Below are 22,153 nucleotides of genomic sequence, written 5' to 3'. Positions count from 1 at the left end.
TAATAGGTATTTTTTATACCGAATTTTAAATCAATCAATATTTATATATAAATCGGATCAAAGTGTGAACTAGTTCACAGCATAACCAAACAAACCAACCAATCCGGTTCAGTTTTAACAACATTAACCTGAAGAATATGCAACTTTGATTTCACAATTTGACGTGGCTCTTTATATTTGTTAATAAAATCATAATGTTCCTATTTACAAAATGACAAATTTCATAGCAAATTTAGCTGCATTGCCTGTAATAATTGTGAAGACAGTCTTCGAAATTCAAATGATACAACTGAGGATTTCTTATCTGGGTAATTGGCAGAATTATGTCAAACTTGGAAAGACTTTCAAATTTACCTAAAACTAGCAGATTCAACCTCATTTCCGATCATCTTGAAGCCAATTTTCAAAACTCTCAGTGGCAATAATGTTTTGGGTACATGTTTGCACTGTTGCCCATCACCTTTTCTACTATATAAATGAACACCGCAAACTATTAACATATCCATGGAGCTAGCATAAACTGTAGAAAGATTTATGTAGAGATGAATTTTTTCAAGAAATCACTGCCATACTTGGGTATGATTTTCCAGCAATTTAACCTTGCATCCATGGGGATCATTGTGAAGTATGCTCTGGACAATGGACTGAGCCCACATGTTCTGGTGGCACTTCGGATGGTAGTAGCTGCCATTTTCATTTCTCCTTTGTCCATTGTCATAGAAAGGTATCTCTATTTCTAACTCTCTCTCTCTATGGATTCTATACAAATTTTACAATGTTACTCATATATATTATTTTCCAAGGAACACCCAGCCCACAATGACATTCTCCACGTTTTTTAAGATCGTATTGCTTAGTTTGTTCGAGTAAGAATTTTACTCATCCACCTACATCATTTTCTTTTACCATAATCAATAACACAAGAGATTGAGTAATATTCAATTATATATATGTCTACAGGCCAGCGCTTAGCCAAAATTTCTCCTGTACTGGGATGAAATATACTACTGCAACATTTAATGTTTCCATGAGCAATATTCTTCCAGCCATGACATTTATAATGGCTTGGATTTTCAGGTAAATCACTATTCTCAATCCTTGTGAATGTTTGTGATGATTTCCCATTCCTTGCTTCAACTCTTTTGCAGGCTTGAAATTGTGAAACTTAGGAAGCTACATGGCCAGGCAAAGATATTGGGAACCCTAGTGGCCATTGGGGGAGGAATTATAATGACATTTGTAAAGGGAACTCTCTTGGATTTGCCATGGAAGAATGGAAGAACCATAATTTTCAAGAAATCAGCAACTGATGTAGAACATACAGATCTAATGAAGGGTGCCGGACTAATCGTAGTTGGTTTGTTTTGCTGGTCTTGTTTCATCATTTTGCAAGTAAGAAAATGTTCCAATCTACATATTTTCCATGGTCGATTTCAGCTAAAAATAAATTAAAATAATTCCAATCTGCGCAGGCACATATATTAAGATCCTACCCTTCAGTGCTCAGTCTCGCAGCTTTGGTATGCATTTTAGGCTCCATCGAAGGCATCATACTGGCCTTCCTAGTCGAAAGAGGAAACACGAAAATCTGGTCCATCTTCAACCCAGATGCTAAACTTTTAGCCGTGATTTCTGGTGTAAGAATAAACACTCAACTCCTCAACAAAAACAAAATATCATAATATTTTACTTAATTACCATTGCTATTCTAATATTATGATATATCCAGGGAATGATGTCCTGCTCAACCTATCTCATAATGGGCTGGTTAATAAAGAAAAGAGGACCAGTTTTTGTAACTTCTTTTAATCCTCTGAGCATGGTTCTCGTCACAATTTTCAGCTCATTTTTTCTAGCTGAGAGACTCTTCCTAGGAAGGTTTGCATCATATATGCAAAATCAAATTGAAGAGAAAATGTGAAAACAAAATTAATCAACTTTTTTCTGTTACTGTGATTAGGGTTCTTGGAGCAGTTGTGATTATCATTGGACTGTACATGGTGTTGTGGGGTAAAAGCAAAGACCAACTTTGTTCAAATTCACAAAACAGTCAAGACGACGCAGCCGCCGCCGCCGCCGCTGCTGCTACCCAAAATGGTCGACAAACGGTTGTAATCAATGATGATATAGAGACTCTAAGCCAGTCCAATATGATTGTTAATGAGTGAACCCGTGGCTCATGTAACCCCTTGTAAAACTCAGAAATTTCGTTAGGGGCTTTTATCATAGATACATGTAAACTTATTTATTGCAAATCTCATCAATAATTTTTTAAAGACTCGGTAATATGAATCCACCCAAGGTTGTTCAAATTAATCCCATCACATATAAAATTAATTAATTGAATTATATTTTAAAGACCAAAAGACTTGTTTCCACCCAAAGTTTGATATAAATCAAAGTTTCACCCGTTAATTTTTTAGAACTCAAAGTCTCATTTATGAACCAACTTATGTTAAATTTCTTAGTTAACTATAAGGATAAAGTTGTCATTTCAATAATAATATTAAAAAATTATATAATTTTTTATATTTTCCTTCAAGATTTTATAAACTAGCAACTTTACTACTGTTTAAAATTTTATGGTTTTAAAAAGTAATCCCCTCCATCCAAAACCTAGAGTTTTTTCTTCTTCCCTCTCAGGCCACCATCTTCGACACCGGCAACTTACCGCTTCTTTCTCTATCGCTAAGGAATAAAGACCGATGAACCAAGATGATGAACAATGACGAAGAATGAAGGCAACAAATCAAAGAGAAATCTTTGTCTCTATTGATTCAACTTTAGGAGAAGATGAATCAAATGACAAAAGCTTTGTCTGAAGCCAATTCTTGTCATCTGGCATCAACTCGACGAAGACAAAGACAAAGATTCATTTTGGTTTGTTGGTCTTTGTTCATTAGTGACACGGAAAGAAAAGGGAAGTTGTTAATGCCGAAGATGGTGGTTGAAAAGGAAAGTAAACAAAAAAAACTCTAGGTTTAAAGAGAAAAAAATCACTTTTCAAAATTAGAAAACTTTAGACAAATGATAAAATTATTAGTTTTAAAACTAAGGGATAAAATATAATAAATTATATCTTTTTTTAATATTATTATTGAAATTATGAGTTTACTCTTATATATAATTGAGAAATTTAATAGAAGTTAACTCATAAGTGAAAAACTGGGTTTTTGAAAATTGAAGGCTCATAAGTGAAAAATTATGTTTTTGAAAATTGAAGGATAAGACTTTGAAATTACATGAAACCTTGGGTGGGAACAAGTTTTTTGGCCTATTTTAAATAATTGAATTATAGTTTTAAAAATATAATATAAATATGTAAAATAAATATAAAATATGTATACAATATACATGTAAAAAAATAAAATAAATGTGAAAAAACAAATTATACTCTTAATTAATTATTAAAAAATTTTGTCAAATATAGTTATATAAATGTATTTTAAAAAAACACAATTTATGATTTAATTCAGTTTAAAAATCATTCAAATTGCAATCTAAATAATAACTTGTTTTAAAAAAAATTATCAATTCAAACCAAATCAAGATATAATTTTTAAATAATTTGTTCTAGTATTATGATTTGAATTAAATTATGTATAATCCTAACCTATGTAAGATTGATGTTTTCAAAGGGCAATTTTTAGGGAAAGTTCTTTCAAGGCTCGGCTAACTAAACTCGACTCTAAAAGATTTTATTGATCAGGCATTGATATTTTGAGATCGATATCATTTTACAACAAACAAAATTCCAACACTAATAGCAATAACACAAATTTCACATACAAGTGAGAAAACATGAGAGACTGTTTTGCAAAAAATCAGAAAACAGACACAAACAAAAGGAGACTAACTTATATTGGCAACTTGCCTGGCTTCAATGTCTTTTAATCTAAGAGTTGCCGCTCTCTTGTGGGCTTCCAAGCCTTCTGCTTCCGCCATGGTTGCAACATATGGACCAAACTTTTTCAGACCTTCCTCTGTCAAGGATTGTACTGTCATGAACTTGAGGAAGGAATCAAGAGACAACCCACCATACATATGAGCGTATCCATATGTTGGAAGTACATGGTTTGTCCCACTTGCATAATCTCTCACACTTTCAGGTGTCCATGGCCCTAAGAACACTGAACCTGTAATAACAATCAAATACAGTTTCAATCCATCTTGCCTTGAGACAAAATGGTCGTCAAACTAAGCATTTCTTGTTAACCCCTCCAATAATCAGAAATTTAGTTAAGCTTCAGATGTGTATTTAATTGTCAACCTATTCCAGGTACTTTCCCCATCAACGGTGTGTTTTCGCTTTTATTGGCCTTTATGGTGATCAATCACCAAGCATTATAAAGTTTACCTATGGGATCAACAAGAATAAAACATACCAGGAATTCAACTTAGTTACTAAAACAATTTACAAAATCTAACCACAGTTGTTCAAGTTAACTTTTTGTATTTGTAATAAAACCCACTAACAGAGACTTAGAACAGAATATATCAATATTGAAAGATAAGGACCGCTAGAAACTATGACTTGCACCCCTAAAGCTAGGGGATATCAAAATACACAAATATAAAGAGAATTATCAAGCTAGAACACTTCATAGGACAAGAAGGGAAACATTCTAGAATAATACCTGCATTCTCAACGAGGCATTCCCATTTTTCAGCATCTTTGACATTGACTATCAGATGCTCAGGTGCATACATGTTTGAAAAAGAGACTACCTAAATCAACCAATGATGAAATTTGTTTCACAAAGCAAAACTCAAGACTTCTAATACAATGAAATGTAAACTTGAACAACAAAAAGTAATACAAGAGACGTGCATAGATATACCAAAAAGATGAAGAAAAAATAAAATCGATATCACATCTTTCATAAAAAATCTGGATATCATTATCGTTTCAAGATTTTCCAAGCACAAATTTCAAACAGTTTATATTATAGTAACTAAGGCTTCTGTCACGGATCCTCAAAAACACAGCATTAGTGTAGCTGAAAAGCCCAAAAATGTGTGGACTTGTTGCAAGAAATCAAAATTGGAGAGGCTAGCCAGAGTGAAAATCTGGAAAAGTAAATATTAGGTGCATGAAATGTATACCTAAACCAGCACTCACTTAACCTGTAATCATATCATAGAACTTAAAAGTACTACCAAAATGGTAAAAATAAATTCATTCAGGATTGGAATTAAGAAAGCGGAGAAAGAAATAAGAGGTTTAACCTCCACTAATCACGAGCAAACACTGTGTAACTGTGGCTAAGAGCTTTTGAAGCAAACTCTCCTCTTGGAAGCTGAGTGTCCGTCATCAGTCACAGTCAACCTTCAAATCAAATTATTTAAATATATATATATTTTTTTTAAATTTACTTATGAGAGAAAAGGAAGACGAAGCTTAGGCTCTCGGCTGACGGCTCCGATTCGAGGGGAGGGAAAACGAAGCAGACTCTGTTTTGCTTTTTCCTATGTGTTAAATACACAACAAGGGATGTTAAGTACCCCACGGCCCGTCGGAATGGGCGGCCTACCTTCCAAGCAAGCCCATAAAGTTGCTGAATATATTCAATACACGACTTTGATGGAGATCTCTTATCGGTTTAGGAATCTTAATTGAGGTATACATAATTTAGTCTGATACAATTTGAAAATCTCTTTAGATCAAATTGGAAAAATAATTTGAAAAATTTTCGAATTAAATTAAACCATTTCAAATTTCATGCCAAACCAAACCAAACAAAATTAAAAAAGATTTGATCTGATTTGGATTATAATTTGAACCATAATTATTAGTATATTATGATACATGGTATTTATTGTATCATATTATATGATATAATACAGATAAAAAATTATATGTATCATAAAATATATCGAATTAATACGATACAATATATATTATTGATACGAATTGATACTTTTTTTAGAGAAAATAATTGTGTATTAGGGGCGTATATGAAAAAGTTTTTAAATGTTAAAAGTATTTGTGATATTTTTCAAAATGATGATGTCAATTATAATATTTTATTATTTTATTAATATTTTAATTTTTAGAAAGCATATCATACGATATGGTAAATTAGGTTTTTGATATACAATACGATACATGATTCGACTACCATAGTTTGAATTTTTTAAAATAATTCATTTATATATATAATTTAATAAAATTAACTGAATTATAGTTTTTTTAAAACATTATATAAACGTGCAAAATAAATATAAAATATATATACAATACACATGTAAAAAAAATGATAAAATAAATATAAAAAAAATAAGTTGTATACCTAATTGTTCATCAAAAAATTATGTCAAACATAGTTATATATATGTATTTTAAAAAAATACGGTTTATAATTTGATTCGATTTGAAAATTGTCCAAACCGCAATCCAAACTAAAAAAAGAAAAACGGTTTGAAAAATTTTAACCCAAACTAAACCATTTTACAAATCAAACCAAATCAATCCATAATTTTAAGTTATTTGATTTGAATTTACGGTTTGAACTAAATTATGTGGTAAATAAAAACAAGATAAAGATACAGAGCTTTTATTTATTTTAGCCTAATTAAAAGGAAAGGCACATACAGAATTAACCTCCAATATTCTCATAGAAAGATTAATTATAGTTATAGTAGCATCATCACATGGCTTTAGCTATCAACTTAATTCATAGTGGCAGCCAAGTTTCCAAATTGATTGGTAACGAACATACGTAATATCTCCCAGCTGCTGCCATATTCAATTAATAAGGGAAGGTCGTGGATATTTTGTTTACTTTTGCGAAGAGGCACTGGCCCGCCCCTACCGTTGCTTTCTATCGCTTTACAATTTTATGAGAGATTAGAAATTCATCCTAGAAGATTCTTCAACCCATATATTAGCTTTACTTTTAATATTATAATATTATCATGTTTTCTTAAGTCGGTGTTTTCTTAAAGGACCAAAGTGGCTTGCTATAAGTCAATATTATCATGTGCAATCTAAGTCTTGTTTTCTTTTTAACATTCACAAAATTCCAAGCAAAAAAAGACCGACTTAAAAAAAAAAACAAAACAAAACAAAATTCATCATGTTTTTTTAAGTCGGTATTTTTTTTTTTTTAACATTCACAAAATTCAAAGCAAAAAAACACCAACTTGAAAAAAAAAAACGAGACTTAGATTGTACATAAATTTGCTTTTTTTTTCTTACTTTCCTTTTAATTTCTTATTTTTTTGGGGAAAATTTCACCATCTTCATCAACATACCTTTCAATTTTTTTAATTTATCTTTATAAAATAAATCATTAAAAAAAAATTATTGATGAGATTTGCAATAAATAAGTTCACATGTAACTATGAGAAAAGCCCCTTACGAAAGGGTTTTTATTCACATTATAAATTTATAAGGGGTTAATTTGTTATTAAAAATCTTTACTACGTCGTACACGAGCCACGGGTTCACTCATCAACCGTCACATTAGACTGGCTTGGACTCTCTATATCACCATTGATTACAGCCGTTTCTGGACCATCCGTCCATGGTTTTAATAATTCGGCTCTTCCTGAAAATAATTCTTGCATCCAGGTCCAGCGGACGAAATTTCTTCTTACCACAAGCATTGACCACTGGTGATGCTGAATATTTGGAATATTTGTTGTATTTTGATTGATGACTGTTGAATATTTGGATTATTGTTGCATCAAGCCAACGGAACATTGAGGACTAGTTAACTGCATGCACTAACTACATCCAGACTTCTGGCCACTGGTAATGCTGAATATTTGTTGTATTTTATTTAATTATTGACTATTTTGAAAATGGTATTTTCAGTATTAAATAAGAGATATTAATTAAATCACCTATATTTCATGAGTAATAAAAAATTTAACCATAATTTTATGGCATAAACAAAAATACCTAGATTTTAAAAGATTTATACGAAAATGTCCTAAATATCTAATATAATATCAAAATTATCATTTCTTTATTCTATATAAATCATATTTTTTTTGTTTATTTATTTACATATATAATTTTATTAATGATTAGAAAGAGATTTCCAAAGAGAGAATAGTCACATATTAATTCTATATATAAAATTATTGATTGATTATTTTTATGCATTAATTATTTTCAAACTGATGTTTACTTCGTTATTATATTCTGTTTCAAAATCTAGATTGTTCAACAGGGTTGGGTGGACCAAAGCTGAGCTGTTGTTTGCTTGTGGAAAAACTTCACTCTAAATTAAAGGACATACCTTTTTTGTGGAAAAACTTCTCATTATCTTTAATCTCCAAGTTTCCATATGAATTTACTATATTTAATAATGCTAAAAAAATATTTATTCTATCTTAAACATAAATTCTTTCATATAAATCAATTCGGCAAAATTAAAATAAACTGAACCAATAATTTATTTATTTATTTATTTATCACGTTAGTTTGTACAAAATTTTATATAAATATCGTTATTATGAATGAATTAATTTTACATGGCAACCCCACATACACTCACACAAATATATATATCACGTTAGTTTGCACGAAATTTTAGCTTTTTGAAAATGGTACACCTGCTAGAAATTATTGTAAGTCACAAAATTGTAAGATTGTCATGACAATGACTTAAGAAAACCTGTTATTTTCTAGATTGTAAGATTGTAAATCAAACCGGAATATCATGACAATCTTACAATCTTACAATCTAGAAAATAACAGGTTTTTTAAAGTCATTGTCATGACAATCTTACAATTTTGACTTACAATAATTTCTAGCAAAGAATTTCTAGCAGGTGTACCATTTTCAAAAAGCTAAAAAAGGTCTACCATTTTTAATTCAGTTTAATTTGAATAATAATTTCATATATTATTTAGATAAAGCACCATTACTTTATGAAATCAAGCAAAATGAGGAATCAAAATCACGTCAATTCTTATTAAGCTACGAATTAGAATGAGAAATCCAGCAAAGAGCCATTGAAATTATATTATAAACTTAAAGCCAAATGAATCACGTCTTAAAATTATAGAAAAAAGAAAAAGAAAAAAAATTTGATTCGGTCTCACCACTTAAAAGAAAAAATTATGTGATTGGCCACAGGTTTGGTTGGTCCCCATCAAACACGTTTACGCTGATCGTTCATCTCGTCCAATATCATAATCTCCATCAGCAATTTTTTTGGTCCACCGATTTGAAAAGATTAAAACGTTCGATGAAGATAAGTAGCTTTTATTTATTTTAGGCTAATTAAAAGGAAAGGCAAAAGTCCACAGCACAGCTTGAATGACTATCTCTCACCCCCAATTTTAATGTTACTTGTTTATATTGCTTTATAAATTTTAGGGTTCAATCTTAAAAATTGGTTCAGTTATATTCAATTTAGTTTGAATTAGTTTGATTTGAATTTATACCAAGTCTGAATTAAAAAATTTTTATTTATTTATGAAATTAAACTAAATTCAAGTTAAGAGATGTTTAATTTAAATTTATAGTTTGAATTAGTACTTTAAATTTACGGTAAAATAAACTATAAACTTATATAACCATTATTTCTGTATTTGTGTAGCTATAGAGCGGATGATTGTCAACTTTTACCTAACCCTCAAATTTGCATTGAGGTAGAAGGATATTGACAAAATTGAACGGTCATTGTCATCTATCAATTTTGACTATTAATGAATAGCAATGACAAGCCACATGCAAAAATATTATTAATTAATTAATTAATTTGATGTGGGAGTGAAAAGCTTTCTCAGTTGCGTCAACATGAATGTGCAATTTTGCTATGTAAAATTAATAGTGATGCAAAAATCTATTTTCAAATTGAGAATACAATATAAAATATAAAATGCTATTTTGAAATGGGTGGTAACGTAATAAAATATATTGAAGGTATTAAGAAATTAATTAAAATTTCAGAATACATGACATTTAGGAATGTTAATTGAAGAGGCTTTCTCAAGGAGGGTGTTGATGATATACTTATTAAAATTATTTATTAGATAATATTTTATAAAAAATTATTTATTTATTAAATCATATTTAATAATTAATATTTTCAACTCACTTGTGTTTTGATGGGATTAGTGTTTTGACTTATTTTTTGGCTGCTGAAGATGCGACCATGGTGGAAAATAGAAATTTGTAATAATACGTGACATCAGACAATTGTCGTGTGAACACAATTTTTCTACTCTATAAATGAACACCCCAAACCACTATAATATCATTGTAGCAAAACTGAAAGATTTATATAGAGATGAATTTTTTCAAGAAATCACTGCCATACTTGGCTATGATTTTTCAGCAATTTAACCTTGCATCCATGGCGATCATTGTAAAGCATGCTCTGGACAATGGTCTAAGCCCACATGTTCTGGTGGCACTCCGTATGGTCGTTGCTGCAATTCTCGTTTCTCCTTTTGCTATTGTCATGGAAAGGTATCTCTATTTCTAATTTTCTCTCTGAATGAATTCTCATAAAATTTTACAATGTTATTCATATATATTATTTTCCAAGGAACACCCGGCCGATGATGACGCTCTCCACCTTTTTTAAGATCGTATTGCTCAGTTTGTTCGAGTAAGAATTTTACTCACCCACCTACATCATTTTCTTCTACCATAATCAATAACACAAGAGATAAAGTAATATCCAAATATATATATGTTTACAGACCGGTGCTTAGCCAAAATTTCTCCGATACTGGGATGAAATATACTACTGCAACATTTAATGTTTCCATGAGCAATGCTCTTCCTGCCATGACATTTATAATGGCTTGGATTTTCAGGTAAATCACTATTCTCAATCCTTGTTAATGTTTGTGATGATTTCTCAATCATTGCTTTAACTCTTTTTGCAGGCTTGAAATTGTGAAACTTAGGAAGCTACATGGCCAGGCAAAGATAGTGGGAACCCTACTGGCTGTTGGGGGAGGAATTATAATGACATTTGTAAAGGGAACTCTCCTAGATTTGCCATGGAAGAATGGAATAAACATAATTTTCAAGAAATCAGCAACTGATGTAGAACATACAGATCTAATGAAGGGTGCCGGACTAATCGTAGTTGGTTTGTTTTGCTGGTCTTGTTTCATCATTTTGCAAGTAAGAAAATGTTCCAATCTACATATTTTCCATGGTCGATTTCAGCTAAAAATAAATTAAAATAATTCCAATCTGCGCAGGCACATATATTAAGATCCTACCCTTCAGTGCTCAGTCTCGCAGCTTTGGTATGCATTTTTGGCTCCATCGAAGGCATCATACTGGCCTTGCTAGTCGAAAGAGGAAACACAAAAATCTGGTCAATCTTCAACCCAGATGCTAAACTTTTAGCCGTGATTTATGGTGTAAGAATAAACACTCAACTCCTCAACTAAAACAAAATATCATAATATTTTACTTAATTACCATTGCTATTCTAATATTATGATATATCCAGGGAATGATGTCCTGCTCAACCTATCTCATAATGGGCTGGTTAATGAAGAATAGAGGACCAGTTTTTGTAACGTCTTTTAATCCTCTGGGCATGGTTCTCGTCACAATTTTCAGCTCATTTTTTCTAGCTGAGAGACTCTTCCTAGGAAGGTATGCATCATATATGCAAAATCAAATTGAAGAGATCAAATTGAAGAGAAAATGTGAAAACCAAATTAATCAACTTTTTATTGTTACTGTGATTAGGGTTCTTGGAGCAGCTGTGATTATCATTGGACTGTGCATGGTGTTATGGGGTAAAAGCAAAGACCAACGTCATTCAAATTCACAAAACATTCAAGACGACGACGCCGTGGCCGCTGCTTCACAAAACGGTCTACAAATGGCTGTAATCAATGGTGATATAGAGAGTCCAAGCCAGTCTAATGTGACTGTTGATGAGGGAACCCGTGCCTCATGTATGACGTAGTAAAGATTTCTAATAACAAATTAACCCCTTATAAATTTATAATATAAATAAAACCCTTTCGTAAGGGGCTTTTCTCATAGTTACATGTGAACTTATTTATTGCAAATCTCATGAATAATTTTTTTTTAATGATTTATTTTATAGAGATAAACTAAAAATTGAAAGGTATGTTGATGAAGATGGTGAAATTTTCCCAAAAAAAAAATCAAATAAACATAGATTTGTCAAGAAAAAATTAAAAAATTAAAAGGAAAGTAAGGGGAAGAAAAAGGCAAAACAAATAAAACCATTGATAAACAGTATCAGGTATACAGACGTAGAACAAAATCAAAATCGAACGGACAGGCAACATATAATTGGGCAACCAAAGATGAAGATGTGTTAAACAAGGTTTTAAGAATCGAATCGGATTATAAATTATTTTAAAATCCAATTGAGATCAAACCGATTAAGTCATTTTGACCAATCAATCCAACCGAATTTTTAATTTTGTGTTTTTTAAAATCATTTAGTTAACTCATTAATGCAGGTATACATTGATTCATGTTCATATACATAATATCACATAAATAACAACATAGTATTTTATATTTTATATTGTATTCTCAATTTGAAAATAGATTTTTGCATCACTATTAATTTTACATTAGCAAAATTGCACATTCATGTTGACGCATCTGAGAAAGCTTTTCACTCCCACATCAAATTAATTAATTAATTAATAATATTTTTGCATGTTGATATTTATGTTTTTCTTAATTTGAAATAAATAGGTTTTGTTACCAGTATCATCAATATATTAACATGATATTTATAAAAGCTTAAAAAAAATATATGAATATAAAATAAGTATACATATTATTATTATTATTATTATTATTATTATTATCATTCTATTGACGGGGAGATAAAATTAAAATAGGGTTAGAGTTTTACAACCTTATTTATACTCTCTACTTCAATTGAACGATAATTGCTAATATATTTTATATTAATTGTCATTGCTATTAATAATAATAGCTCATTAATTGAACGGTCATTGCCAATATAGTAGTCAAAGTCGCTGTACAAAATTCCAAGAGATCTTACAATCTTTTTACTAATTAGGGTTTTGATGCCTCAAAATTCATAAAGATATTCTACTATTGCTGCCCTCTATTGCTCCAGTCTTTGTTATCTATTGCTCCAGCAATAGATGGTCAAAATACGGGAATTTTGCTCCAACTATTGCTGCCCTCTATCAATTAAAGTATAACAATCAATTTTGTCACTATCTATACAACACAAGCATGAAAATTTTATGCTGCCCTCTATCAATTAAAGTATCAATGACCCCCCTAAAAAGAAAAATTGATTGTTATAAATAAGGTTGTAAAACTCCGACCCTATTTTAATTTTATCTCGCCGTCAATAGAATAATAATAATAATAATAATAATAATAATAACAATAATATGTACACTTATTAATTTATTAATTTTTTCTTGACAAATCTATGTTTATTTGATTTTTTTTTTTTTTTTGGGAAAATTTCACCATGGGAAAATTTCACTATGGGGAAATTTCACCGTCTTCATCAACATACCTTTCAATTTTTAATTTATCTCTATAAAATAAATCATTAAAAAAAAATTATTGATGAGATTTGCAATAAATAAGTTCACATGTAACTATGAGAAAAGCCCCTTACGAAAGGGTTTTATTTTGTATTATAAATTTATAAGGGGTTAATTTGTTATTAGAAATCTTTACTACGTCATACATGAGCCACGGGTTCACTCATCAACAGTCACATTAGACTGGCTTGGACTCTCTATATCACCATTGATTACAGCCATTTGTAGACCGTTTTGTGCAGCAGCGGCCACGGGCTCCTCGTCTTGAATGTTTTGTGAATTTGAATGACGTTGGTCTTTGCTTTTACCCCATAACACCATGCACAGTCCAATGATAATCACAGCTGCTCCAAGAACCCTAATCACAGTAACAATAAAAAGTTGATTAATTTGGTTTTCACATTTGATCTCTTCAATTTGATTTTGCATATATGATGCATACCTTCCTAGGAAGAGTCTCTCAGCTAGAAAAATTGAGCTGAAAATTGTGACGAGAACCATGGCCAGCGGATTAAAAGACGTTACAAAAACTGGTCCTCTTTTCTTCATTAACCAGCCCAGTATGAGATAGGTTGAGCAGGACATCAATCCCTGGATATATCATAATATTAGAATAGCAATGGTAATTAAGTAAAATATTCTGATATTTTCTTTTTGTTGAGGAGTTGAATGCTTATTCTTACACCATAAATCACGGCTAAAAGTTTAGCATCTGGGTTGAAGATTGACCAGATTTTCGTGTTTCCTCTTTCAACTAGGAAGAGTGAATTTGAAATGATTGATTTGGGACTTATGTCCTATTTTCTAGGTCTTGAAATAAAGCAGGTTAGTAATGGCATTTTTGTTTCACAAAAAGCCTATGATTAGGAGATTTTGAAACGTTTTAGAATGGCTGATTGCAAGCCAGTCAATACACTGGTTGACTGTGGCGTAAAGTTATCTCGTCATGACAAAGGGAAGGTGATTGATGCAACATTGTACAAAAGCCTAGTTGGAAGCTTGCGATATTTGACATGCACAAGGCCGGATATTTTGTATGGAGTCGGCCTTGCGAGTCGGTACATGGAGGAGCCAAGATCAACACATTGGAAGGCTATCAAACAGATTCTCCGTTACATTCAAGGTACTCTATCACTTGGGTTGTTTTATAGTTCATCTGCTGACAAATTAGCATTTTTTGGTTATTCAGATAGTGATTGGGGCGGAGACACGAATGATAGAAAGAGCACCTCGGGGTTTGTATTCTACATGGGCGATACGGCTTTCACGTGGCTTTCAAAGAAACAACCAATAGTATCGCTTTCAACATGTGAAGCAAAGTATATGGTTACGGCAACCTGTGTGTGTCATGCAATTTGGCTAAGGAGGTTGCTTAGAGAAATAAATTTTTCCACAAGGGGCAGCTACCGAAATTTATTTGGATAGCAAGTCGGCAATCGAATTGGCTAAAAATCCAGTACATCATGAGAGAAGCAAACATATCGACGTGCGATTTCATTTCATTCAAGAGCATATAAAGGTGAAAAGTATCGAATTGGTTTATTTGAAGAGTGAAGATCAAGTGGCCAACATTTTTACAAAGCCATTGCCTGTCAAGTTGTTTGAAAAATTTAAGAATCTTCTTGGCATGAAGGATGGAGACAAAATTAAGTTTAAGGGGGGATGTTGAATTAAACTGAATTTTCTATAAAAACTTTTGGTTTTTTTTTTTATTCAAAGTTCAATATTCATAGCATAAGTTCATGTTCATATATGATTCATGTACAAATTCAAGTTCATGTTCATACACAAGTTTAATGTTAGTAGCACAAGTTCAATGTTAGGGTGTTAATGACTAATGTACAAGTTCAATGTTAAGTTTATATATTTAGGATTTTAAAAGTTATCCTTGTACCTATAAATACTCTAATTGTTTTGTATTTGTAGTGAAAAATAAAAAATATAAGTTTTTCCCTTATATAAAGTTACCTCTCTTCTCCAACAGTGATGGCCAGTGCTCAAGGAACCCAATAAATAGTTTTTTAGTATATATTGCTTTTCCATATTGCACAATCTGCATTATCTCAAGCAATAATACACAATTACCAACCCAAAAGATGAATAAGTATCCATTAGCATTAGCAGGATTAGAACATAGATCAAGGTTTTAGTTAGATCCGAAACTAGAAGATCTAAGAACCTTAAGATGCAAACAAATAAATTAATTAAAACAATAGTTTACAAAGAGGTGGACCAGCAATCCACTAAATAGAAGACAAAACAAGAAGAAAATGATTCCATAGTGTTGGACTCATTTGACTTTGATGATGTCTAGCTTGTTACAAGTAGTACGAATATCTTCAATCAATTACAATTCTGTTTCAATCAATCAAAGCTGCTTCCCCTATTTGATATTTTTTATTCACTGCCTACAATAAGTTCTATGCCATGACTGAAAAAATAATATAGTAAAGGTAAGAAAAATATATATATATATGCCTACAGGCCTGTGTTTAGCCAAAATTTGTACTATACTGGAATGAAATACACTGCTGCAACATTCACTGTTGCCATGAGCAATCTTCTTCCTGCCATGGCATTTATAATGGCTTGGATTTTCAGGTAATTGACTATTCTCAATCCTTGTGAATGTTTGCGATGATTTATCAATCCTTGTGAATGTTTTTGCGGGCTTGAGATTGTTAAACTTAGGAAGCTCCATAGCCAGGCAAAGATAGTGGGAAACCTAGTGGCAGTTGGGGGAGGAATTATAATGGCATTTGTAAAAGGAACCCTCCTGGACTTGCCATGGACGAATGGAAGAAGCATAATTTTTAAGAAATCAGCAACTGATGTAGAACATACAGATCTAATGAAGGGTGCTGTAATAATCATAGTTAGTTTGTTTTGCCGGTCTTGTTTCATCATTTTGCAAGTAAGAAAATGTTCCAATCTACATACTTTTCATAGTCGATTTCAGCTAAAAATAAATTCCAATCTGCGCAGGCACATATATTAAGATCCTACCCTTCAGTGCTGGGTCTGGCAGCTTTGGTATGCATGTTAAGTTCCGTGGAAAGCATCATACTAGCCTTCCCAGTTGAAAGAGGAAACACAAAAATCTGGTCAATCTTCAACCCAGATGCCAAACTTTTAGCCGTGATTTATGGTGTAAGAATAAACACTCAACTCCTCAACAAAATCAAATATCAAAATATTTTACTTAATTATCATTGCTATTATAATTTTATGACATATGCAGGGAATAATGTCCTGCTCAACCTATATCATAATGGGCTGGGTAATAAAGAAAAATGGACCAGTTTTTGTGAGTTCTTTTAATCCTCTGGGCATGGTTCTCGTCGCAATTTTCAGCTCATTTTTTAGAAAAAATTAAGTTAAAAGGAAATTAAGGGGGAAAAAAAATTAAAAACAAAAAAAAACAAACCCATGGTTTAGAACTAAAATCATAATTGATGGGATAGGCGACATATAATAGGGCAACGAAAGATGAAGATGTGCTAAGTTTGATTATGCAGTTAATGTCTAATAAAGAGGCTGTAGATTGTGTCAGGGATTTGGATGAGGCTCAAGAAAAATCGGAGAAGTCAATTGAAGAGGCTTTGTCAAGGAGAAGTCATGTGTAGTTATTATGTTTACATGAACCTTGAGAAGCAATGAGAGATTAGAGATTCATCCTAGAAGGTTCTTCAACCCATATATTAGCTTTACTTTTGAATGACAAAACTCTATAGACCATTTGGATGCTTTCAGTCTGGTCATCTTTTAATAGTTTTGAAAACGTGCCAGTTAGACCTGGCCACAGGCCGGTTTGGCCCGTGAACCGGACCGAAACCGGCCCAGATAAAACCGGAACCGAAACCGGAATGAATCGGAATCGAAACCGTGGTTCTACGGTTCGGTTCCGGTTCACATAAATTGGAACCGTGAAACCGCCGGTTCACACCGGTTTATGAACCGGCGATTTACTATGCTGAACCGCAAAAAATTTGAATTTTTTTTATTTTTTTTGAATTTTTTTTAAAAAAGCCAACGGTTCCCTGCGCAGGGAACCGTTGGCTTGAAGGGAAAATTGCAGGGGACCACCCCTCCAATTTTTGTCCCCTGTAATTTCTCTGAATCTCAATTCACCCCCCCTATTTTAAATTTTTTTAAAGTTTTTTCCTATATATACCCCTTTAAATTCCATTCTTTCAAATTTCAATCTCTCCACTCTCTCACTCAATCCTTCAAACTCTCATTTTAATTCTTTAAACTGTTAATACTCTCTCAATCTTTCAATTCAATCAAATTTTTTTAAATTTAATTAAATTCTTTCTTAATTTTTTATTAATTTCAATTTCAATTTTTTTTATACAATTCATAATTAATTATAGAATTTATTTCTATAATTAATTTTATTTATTATTTATTTATTATATTTTATAATTAATCATATAATTTATTTATATAATTAATTTTATTTATTGTAATTAAGTCCAAGCCTTTCTTTTAATTTTCAATTATTGTAATTAATAATTTAAAAATTAAATCAAGATAATGTATTAGAATTGACTGTTCAATATCGGTTTCGAACCGAAACCGTCGGTTCCGAACCGGGGTCATGAACCGGAACCGGCGGTTCCGAACCGTCCTGTTACGGTTTCGATTCAGGGTCCTTATGTTTTCAAACCGTGAACCGGCGATTTCGAACCGAAACCGGCGGTTCATGAACCGTGGCCAGGTCTAGTGCCAGTTATATCAACTACTTTCTTATTCAATTAGGAAAGTCTTGGATAATTAATTATTTTTCTTTTGTTAATTTGTAAAGAGAAAGAAATTTGGGCATGTGGGAAAATTTTGTTTACTTTTGAATCAACAACATCAATGCCCACCAGGTTCTTGCTTTTGAAAATTTGGACTACCTGGCTGCCTAACCTAACACGTAAAAGAGGCCACAATAGAGGTCAGTTTGAAATTGGCTGAAGGGGCCAGTCACCAATCTAATCTACAGTCGCTCAATTCAACATCAATGCCCAACAGGTCGGTTATGACTTCATCGTGTTCAATTTCAGCATCCGTGAATGTCAGAGCACGCACGGTGAGTCTTATTTTCTTTTTTTATCTAGTGACCTCTTTGATGTTAAGAGTATATTCAAATTAAATTAATTTGAGCTCGTTTGCTAGCTTAATTTGAACATTTTCAAAATAAGCTAAACTTAGATAAGTTCAAGTCTAAAAGTTTTATATTATTGAGTTTGAACATCAACTCGAGCTTGGAGGATATTCAATTTTTTAAACTTACAAACTTAAAAAAAAAAATGATTTGAATCAGCTAAAATGATATTGTTTTACTTAATATGTATCAAAACGACATTATTTTAATCGATTTTGGCTCAACTCAAATCTGTAACCAAATTTGAACTGGACTTCCATCAAGTTGAGCCGAATTTGAACTATTTCAAAGAAAGCTCATTAAGTTCATGTCTAAGCTTGGGCTTGATTTTTTCAAGCTAAATTAAACTTGAATTAGCTCAAGCTTAAGTTTAATTTGGTTTGATTTAAATCTATCCCTAATCATCATCAATCCAACCCAAGTTCGATCTTAAGCTAACCATTCTAAATTCAACTCTAGCTTAAGTTGGTCCTTATTTGTATTTAATACGATTCAAATTCACCCCTAATTAATTACTTCCTTTCTTAATCGAATGTCAATATTGATGTAGGAGTTGCAGTTGGGTGTGGATGGCAAGCATTTGTTGCATATGTTAACGTGGGTTACTACAATATAATTGGCATCCCATTGGGTCGCCTTCTCCGCTTCAAATTCGATTTTGCTGACGGGATTAGTGTTTTGACTTATTTTTTGGCTGCTGAAGATGCGACCATGGTGGAAAATAGAAATTTGTAATAATACGTGACATCAGACAATTGTCGTGTGAACACAATTTTTCTACTCTATAAATGAACACCCCAAACCACTATAATATCATTGTAGCAAAACTGAAAGATTTATATAGAGATGAATTTTTTCAAGAAATCACTGCCATACTTGGCTATGATTTTTCAGCAATTTAACCTTGCATCCATGGCGATCATTGTAAAGCATGCTCTGGACAATGGTCTGAGCCCACATGTTCTGGTGGCACTCCGTATGGTCGTTGCTGCAATTCTCGTTTCTCCTTTTGCTATTGTCATGGAAAGGTATCTCTATTTCTAATTTTCTCTCTGAATGAATTCTCATAAAATTTTACAATGTTATTCATATATATTATTTTCCAAGGAACACCCGGCCGATGATGACGCTCTCCACCTTTTCTAAGATCGTATTGCTCAGTTTGTTCGAGTAAGAATTTTACTCACCCACCTACATCATTTTCTTTTACCATAATCAATAACACAAGAGATAAAGTAATATCCAAATATATATATGTTTACAGACCGGTGCTTAGCCAAAATTTCTCCTATACTGGGATGAAATATACTACTGCAACATTTAATGTTTCCATGAGCAATGCTCTTCCTGCCATGACATTTATAATGGCTTGGATTTTCAGGTAAATCACTATTCTCAATCCTTGTTAATGTTTGTGATGATTTCTCAATCATTGCTTTAACTCTTTTTGCAGGCTTGAAATTGTGAAACTTAGGAAGCTACATGGCCAGGCAAAGATAGTGGGAACCCTACTGGCTGTTGGGGGAGGAATTATAATGACATTTGTAAAGGGAACTCTCCTAGATTTGCCATGGAAGAATGGAATAAACATAATTTTCAAGAAATCAGCAACTGATGTAGAACATACATATCTAATGAAGGGTGCCGGACTAATCGTAGTTGGTTTGTTTTGCTGGTCTTGTTTCATCATTTTGCAAGTAAGAAAATGTTCCAATCTACATATTTTCCATGGTCGATTTCAGCTAAAAATAAATTAAAATAATTCCAATCTGCGCAGGCACATATATTAAGATCCTACCCTTCAGTGCTCAGTCTCGCAGCTTTGGTATGCATTTTTGGCTCCATCGAAGGCATCATACTGGCCTTGCTAGTCGAAAGAGGAAACACAAAAATCTGGTCAATCTTCAACCCAGATGCTAAACTTTTAGCCGTGATTTATGGTGTAAGAATAAACACTCAACTCCTCAACTAAAACAAAATATCATAATATTTTACTTAATTACCATTGCTATTCTAATATTATGATATATCCAGGGAATGATGTCCTGCTCAACCTATCTCATAATGGGCTGGTTAATGAAGAAAAGAGGACCAGTTTTTGTAACGTCTTTTAATCCTCTGGGCATGGTTCTCGTCACAATTTTCAGCTCATTTTTTCTAGCTGAGAGACTCTTCCTAGGAAGGTATGCATCATATATGCATCATAGCTAATATATTTTATATTAATTGTCATTGCTATTAATAATTAATTAATTTGATGTGGGAGTGAAAAGGTTTCTCAGATGCGTCAACATGAATGTGCAATTTTGCTATGTAAAATTAATAGTGACGCAAAAATCTATTTTCAAATTGAGAATACAATATAAAATATAAAATACTATTTTAAAATGAGCCACAACATAATAAAATATGTTTGAGGTATTAAGAAATTAATTAAAATTTCAGAATACATGACATTCAGGGATGTTAATTGAAGAGGCTTTCTCAAGGAGGAGTGTTGATGATATATTTATTAAAATTATTTATTAGATAATATTTTATAAAAAATTATTTATTTATTAAATCATATTTAATAATTAATATTTTCAACTCACTTGTATCTCTGTCTTTCCAAATGCAAACTCAAGTTCTAATCCTCTCACACTATTGGGTAGGGATGGCAATTTAGGCCCGACTTTAGAGGCCCCGACCCTCCCCGACCCTAACGGGGAGGGGATTCCCCGATAAAAACGGGGAAAGAGGCGGGGATGGGGACAAAAAAAATCCCCGTAATCGGGGACGGGTCGGGGACGGGGATACATGTGTCCCCGCCCCGCCCCTCCCCTCCCCATCCCCTCCCCGTCCCTCCCCTCCCCACCCCCTAAATCTAATATATTAATATAATAATTTCTAAACTATTAAGTTTTAGAAATTTTTACATTATGATTTATTAAAACTATAACTTTAATTTTACTAATTTTTGAATTATCAATTATTAGCTTTTACTAATTTCTAAACTATTAATCTAATATATTAAAAAAAACCTAGAATTTCATTATCATAAAATGTAAATGCACTAAATTAATTTTATTTCAACTTCAAAACTTAGTTAGTCAATCCACTAGGTTTTACACACAAAAAATAATAAATTATAAACTTAATAAAATCAATTGAAGTGAATGAAAAGTGTTAAATTTAATGTTATTATAAAATTACCCTAAATCACATACATGAAGAGCTACTAATAAAGAGATTGATTATTGCATATTGTTAGATTTTATGAAAACTTTATATTTGAACTAAAATAACAAAGAATATTTTATAGCTCTTGTAGCAAGTGATATTTTGGAAAAATATGATTTATTTTATTTATTGAAATATATAAAAGAATTAAAATTTATATTTATGGGTATGGGGAGGGGATTTTTCCCCGCGGGGACGGGGCGGGGATGGGGAGGGGATTTTTCCCCACGGGGACGGGGAGGGGATTTTTC

The 22,153-nt window shown here is 31.9% G+C and overlaps 5 protein-coding genes across 5 annotated transcripts; 4 read left to right on the top strand and 1 right to left on the bottom strand.

Moving 5' to 3' along the window:
* Positions 1 to 608: 608 nt before the first annotated feature.
* LOC123226764 (WAT1-related protein At2g39510-like) lies at positions 609 to 2,249 on the top strand. Its single transcript, XM_044651291.1, has 6 exons — positions 609 to 724; positions 961 to 1,077; positions 1,149 to 1,392; positions 1,473 to 1,637; positions 1,730 to 1,878; positions 1,961 to 2,249. Exons 1-6 carry the CDS (start codon positions 609 to 611, stop codon positions 2,166 to 2,168), a joined length of 999 nt encoding a protein of 332 aa, XP_044507226.1. The 3' UTR covers positions 2,169 to 2,249.
* A 1,428-nt stretch (positions 2,250 to 3,677) lies between these two features.
* Positions 3,678 to 5,365, bottom strand: LOC123226675 (histidinol dehydrogenase, chloroplastic-like). The gene is made up of 3 exons (XM_044651198.1): positions 5,230 to 5,365; positions 4,638 to 4,728; positions 3,678 to 4,136 (listed from the first exon to the last, which is right to left on the bottom strand). Exons 2-3 carry the CDS (start codon positions 4,708 to 4,710, stop codon positions 3,853 to 3,855), a joined length of 357 nt encoding a protein of 118 aa, XP_044507133.1. The 5' UTR covers positions 4,711 to 4,728; positions 5,230 to 5,365; the 3' UTR covers positions 3,678 to 3,852.
* A 4,889-nt stretch (positions 5,366 to 10,254) lies between these two features.
* Positions 10,255 to 11,910, top strand: LOC123226763 (WAT1-related protein At2g39510-like). Its single transcript, XM_044651290.1, has 7 exons — positions 10,255 to 10,436; positions 10,516 to 10,578; positions 10,673 to 10,789; positions 10,862 to 11,105; positions 11,186 to 11,350; positions 11,443 to 11,591; positions 11,688 to 11,910. The coding sequence occupies exons 1-7, from the start codon at positions 10,255 to 10,257 to the stop codon at positions 11,908 to 11,910; spliced, it is 1,143 nt and encodes a 380-aa protein (XP_044507225.1).
* Positions 11,911 to 16,043: 4,133 nt separating this feature from the next.
* LOC123226761 (WAT1-related protein At2g39510-like) lies at positions 16,044 to 17,151 on the top strand. Its single transcript, XM_044651289.1, has 5 exons — positions 16,044 to 16,126; positions 16,217 to 16,400; positions 16,511 to 16,675; positions 16,767 to 16,832; positions 16,990 to 17,151. Exons 1-5 carry the CDS (start codon positions 16,044 to 16,046, stop codon positions 17,149 to 17,151), a joined length of 660 nt encoding a protein of 219 aa, XP_044507224.1.
* Positions 17,152 to 19,592: 2,441 nt separating this feature from the next.
* LOC123226760 (WAT1-related protein At2g39510-like) lies at positions 19,593 to 20,600 on the top strand. Its single transcript, XM_044651288.1, has 4 exons — positions 19,593 to 19,708; positions 19,945 to 20,061; positions 20,134 to 20,342; positions 20,458 to 20,600. Exons 1-4 carry the CDS (start codon positions 19,593 to 19,595, stop codon positions 20,598 to 20,600), a joined length of 585 nt encoding a protein of 194 aa, XP_044507223.1.
* The last annotated feature ends 1,553 nt before the right edge of the window (positions 20,601 to 22,153 follow it).

Source organism: Mangifera indica, chromosome 10 (genome assembly GCF_011075055.1).
Source record: "Mangifera indica cultivar Alphonso chromosome 10, CATAS_Mindica_2.1, whole genome shotgun sequence".
Lineage (NCBI taxonomy): Eukaryota > Viridiplantae > Streptophyta > Magnoliopsida > Sapindales > Anacardiaceae > Mangifera > Mangifera indica.
The sequence above is the reverse complement of the archived record's forward strand: the minus strand, read 5'-3'. Positions and strand labels throughout refer to the sequence as shown.

Coding starts and splice junctions, on each gene's coding strand:
- LOC123226760 (XM_044651288.1), top strand. CDS start 19,593: ATGGCGATCATTGTAAAGCATGCTCTGGACAATGGTCTGAGCCCACAT. Junction 20,062..20,133: donor ATAATGGCTTGGATTTTCAG/GTAAATCACTAT, acceptor CTCTTTTTGCAG/GCTTGAAATTGTGAAACTTA. Junction 20,343..20,457: donor TGCCGGACTAATCGTAGTTG/GTTTGTTTTGCT, acceptor CAATCTGCGCAG/GCACATATATTAAGATCCTA.
- LOC123226761 (XM_044651289.1), top strand. CDS start 16,044: ATGAAATACACTGCTGCAACATTCACTGTTGCCATGAGCAATCTTCTT. Junction 16,127..16,216: donor ATAATGGCTTGGATTTTCAG/GTAATTGACTAT, acceptor TGTTAAACTTAG/GAAGCTCCATAGCCAGGCAA. Junction 16,833..16,989: donor AGAAAAATGGACCAGTTTTT/GTGAGTTCTTTT, acceptor TTGATGGGATAG/GCGACATATAATAGGGCAAC.
- LOC123226764 (XM_044651291.1), top strand. CDS start 609: ATGGGGATCATTGTGAAGTATGCTCTGGACAATGGACTGAGCCCACAT. Junction 1,393..1,472: donor CTTGTTTCATCATTTTGCAA/GTAAGAAAATGT, acceptor CAATCTGCGCAG/GCACATATATTAAGATCCTA. Junction 1,879..1,960: donor GAGAGACTCTTCCTAGGAAG/GTTTGCATCATA, acceptor TACTGTGATTAG/GGTTCTTGGAGCAGTTGTGA.
- LOC123226675 (XM_044651198.1), bottom strand. CDS start 4,710: ATGTATGCACCTGAGCATCTGATAGTCAATGTCAAAGATGCTGAAAAA. Junction 4,137..4,637: donor ATGCCTCGTTGAGAATGCAG/GTATTATTCTAG, acceptor TTGTTATTACAG/GTTCAGTGTTCTTAGGGCCA.
- LOC123226763 (XM_044651290.1), top strand. CDS start 10,255: ATGAATTTTTTCAAGAAATCACTGCCATACTTGGCTATGATTTTTCAG. Junction 10,579..10,672: donor GTATTGCTCAGTTTGTTCGA/GTAAGAATTTTA, acceptor ATATGTTTACAG/ACCGGTGCTTAGCCAAAATT. Junction 11,592..11,687: donor GAGAGACTCTTCCTAGGAAG/GTATGCATCATA, acceptor TACTGTGATTAG/GGTTCTTGGAGCAGCTGTGA.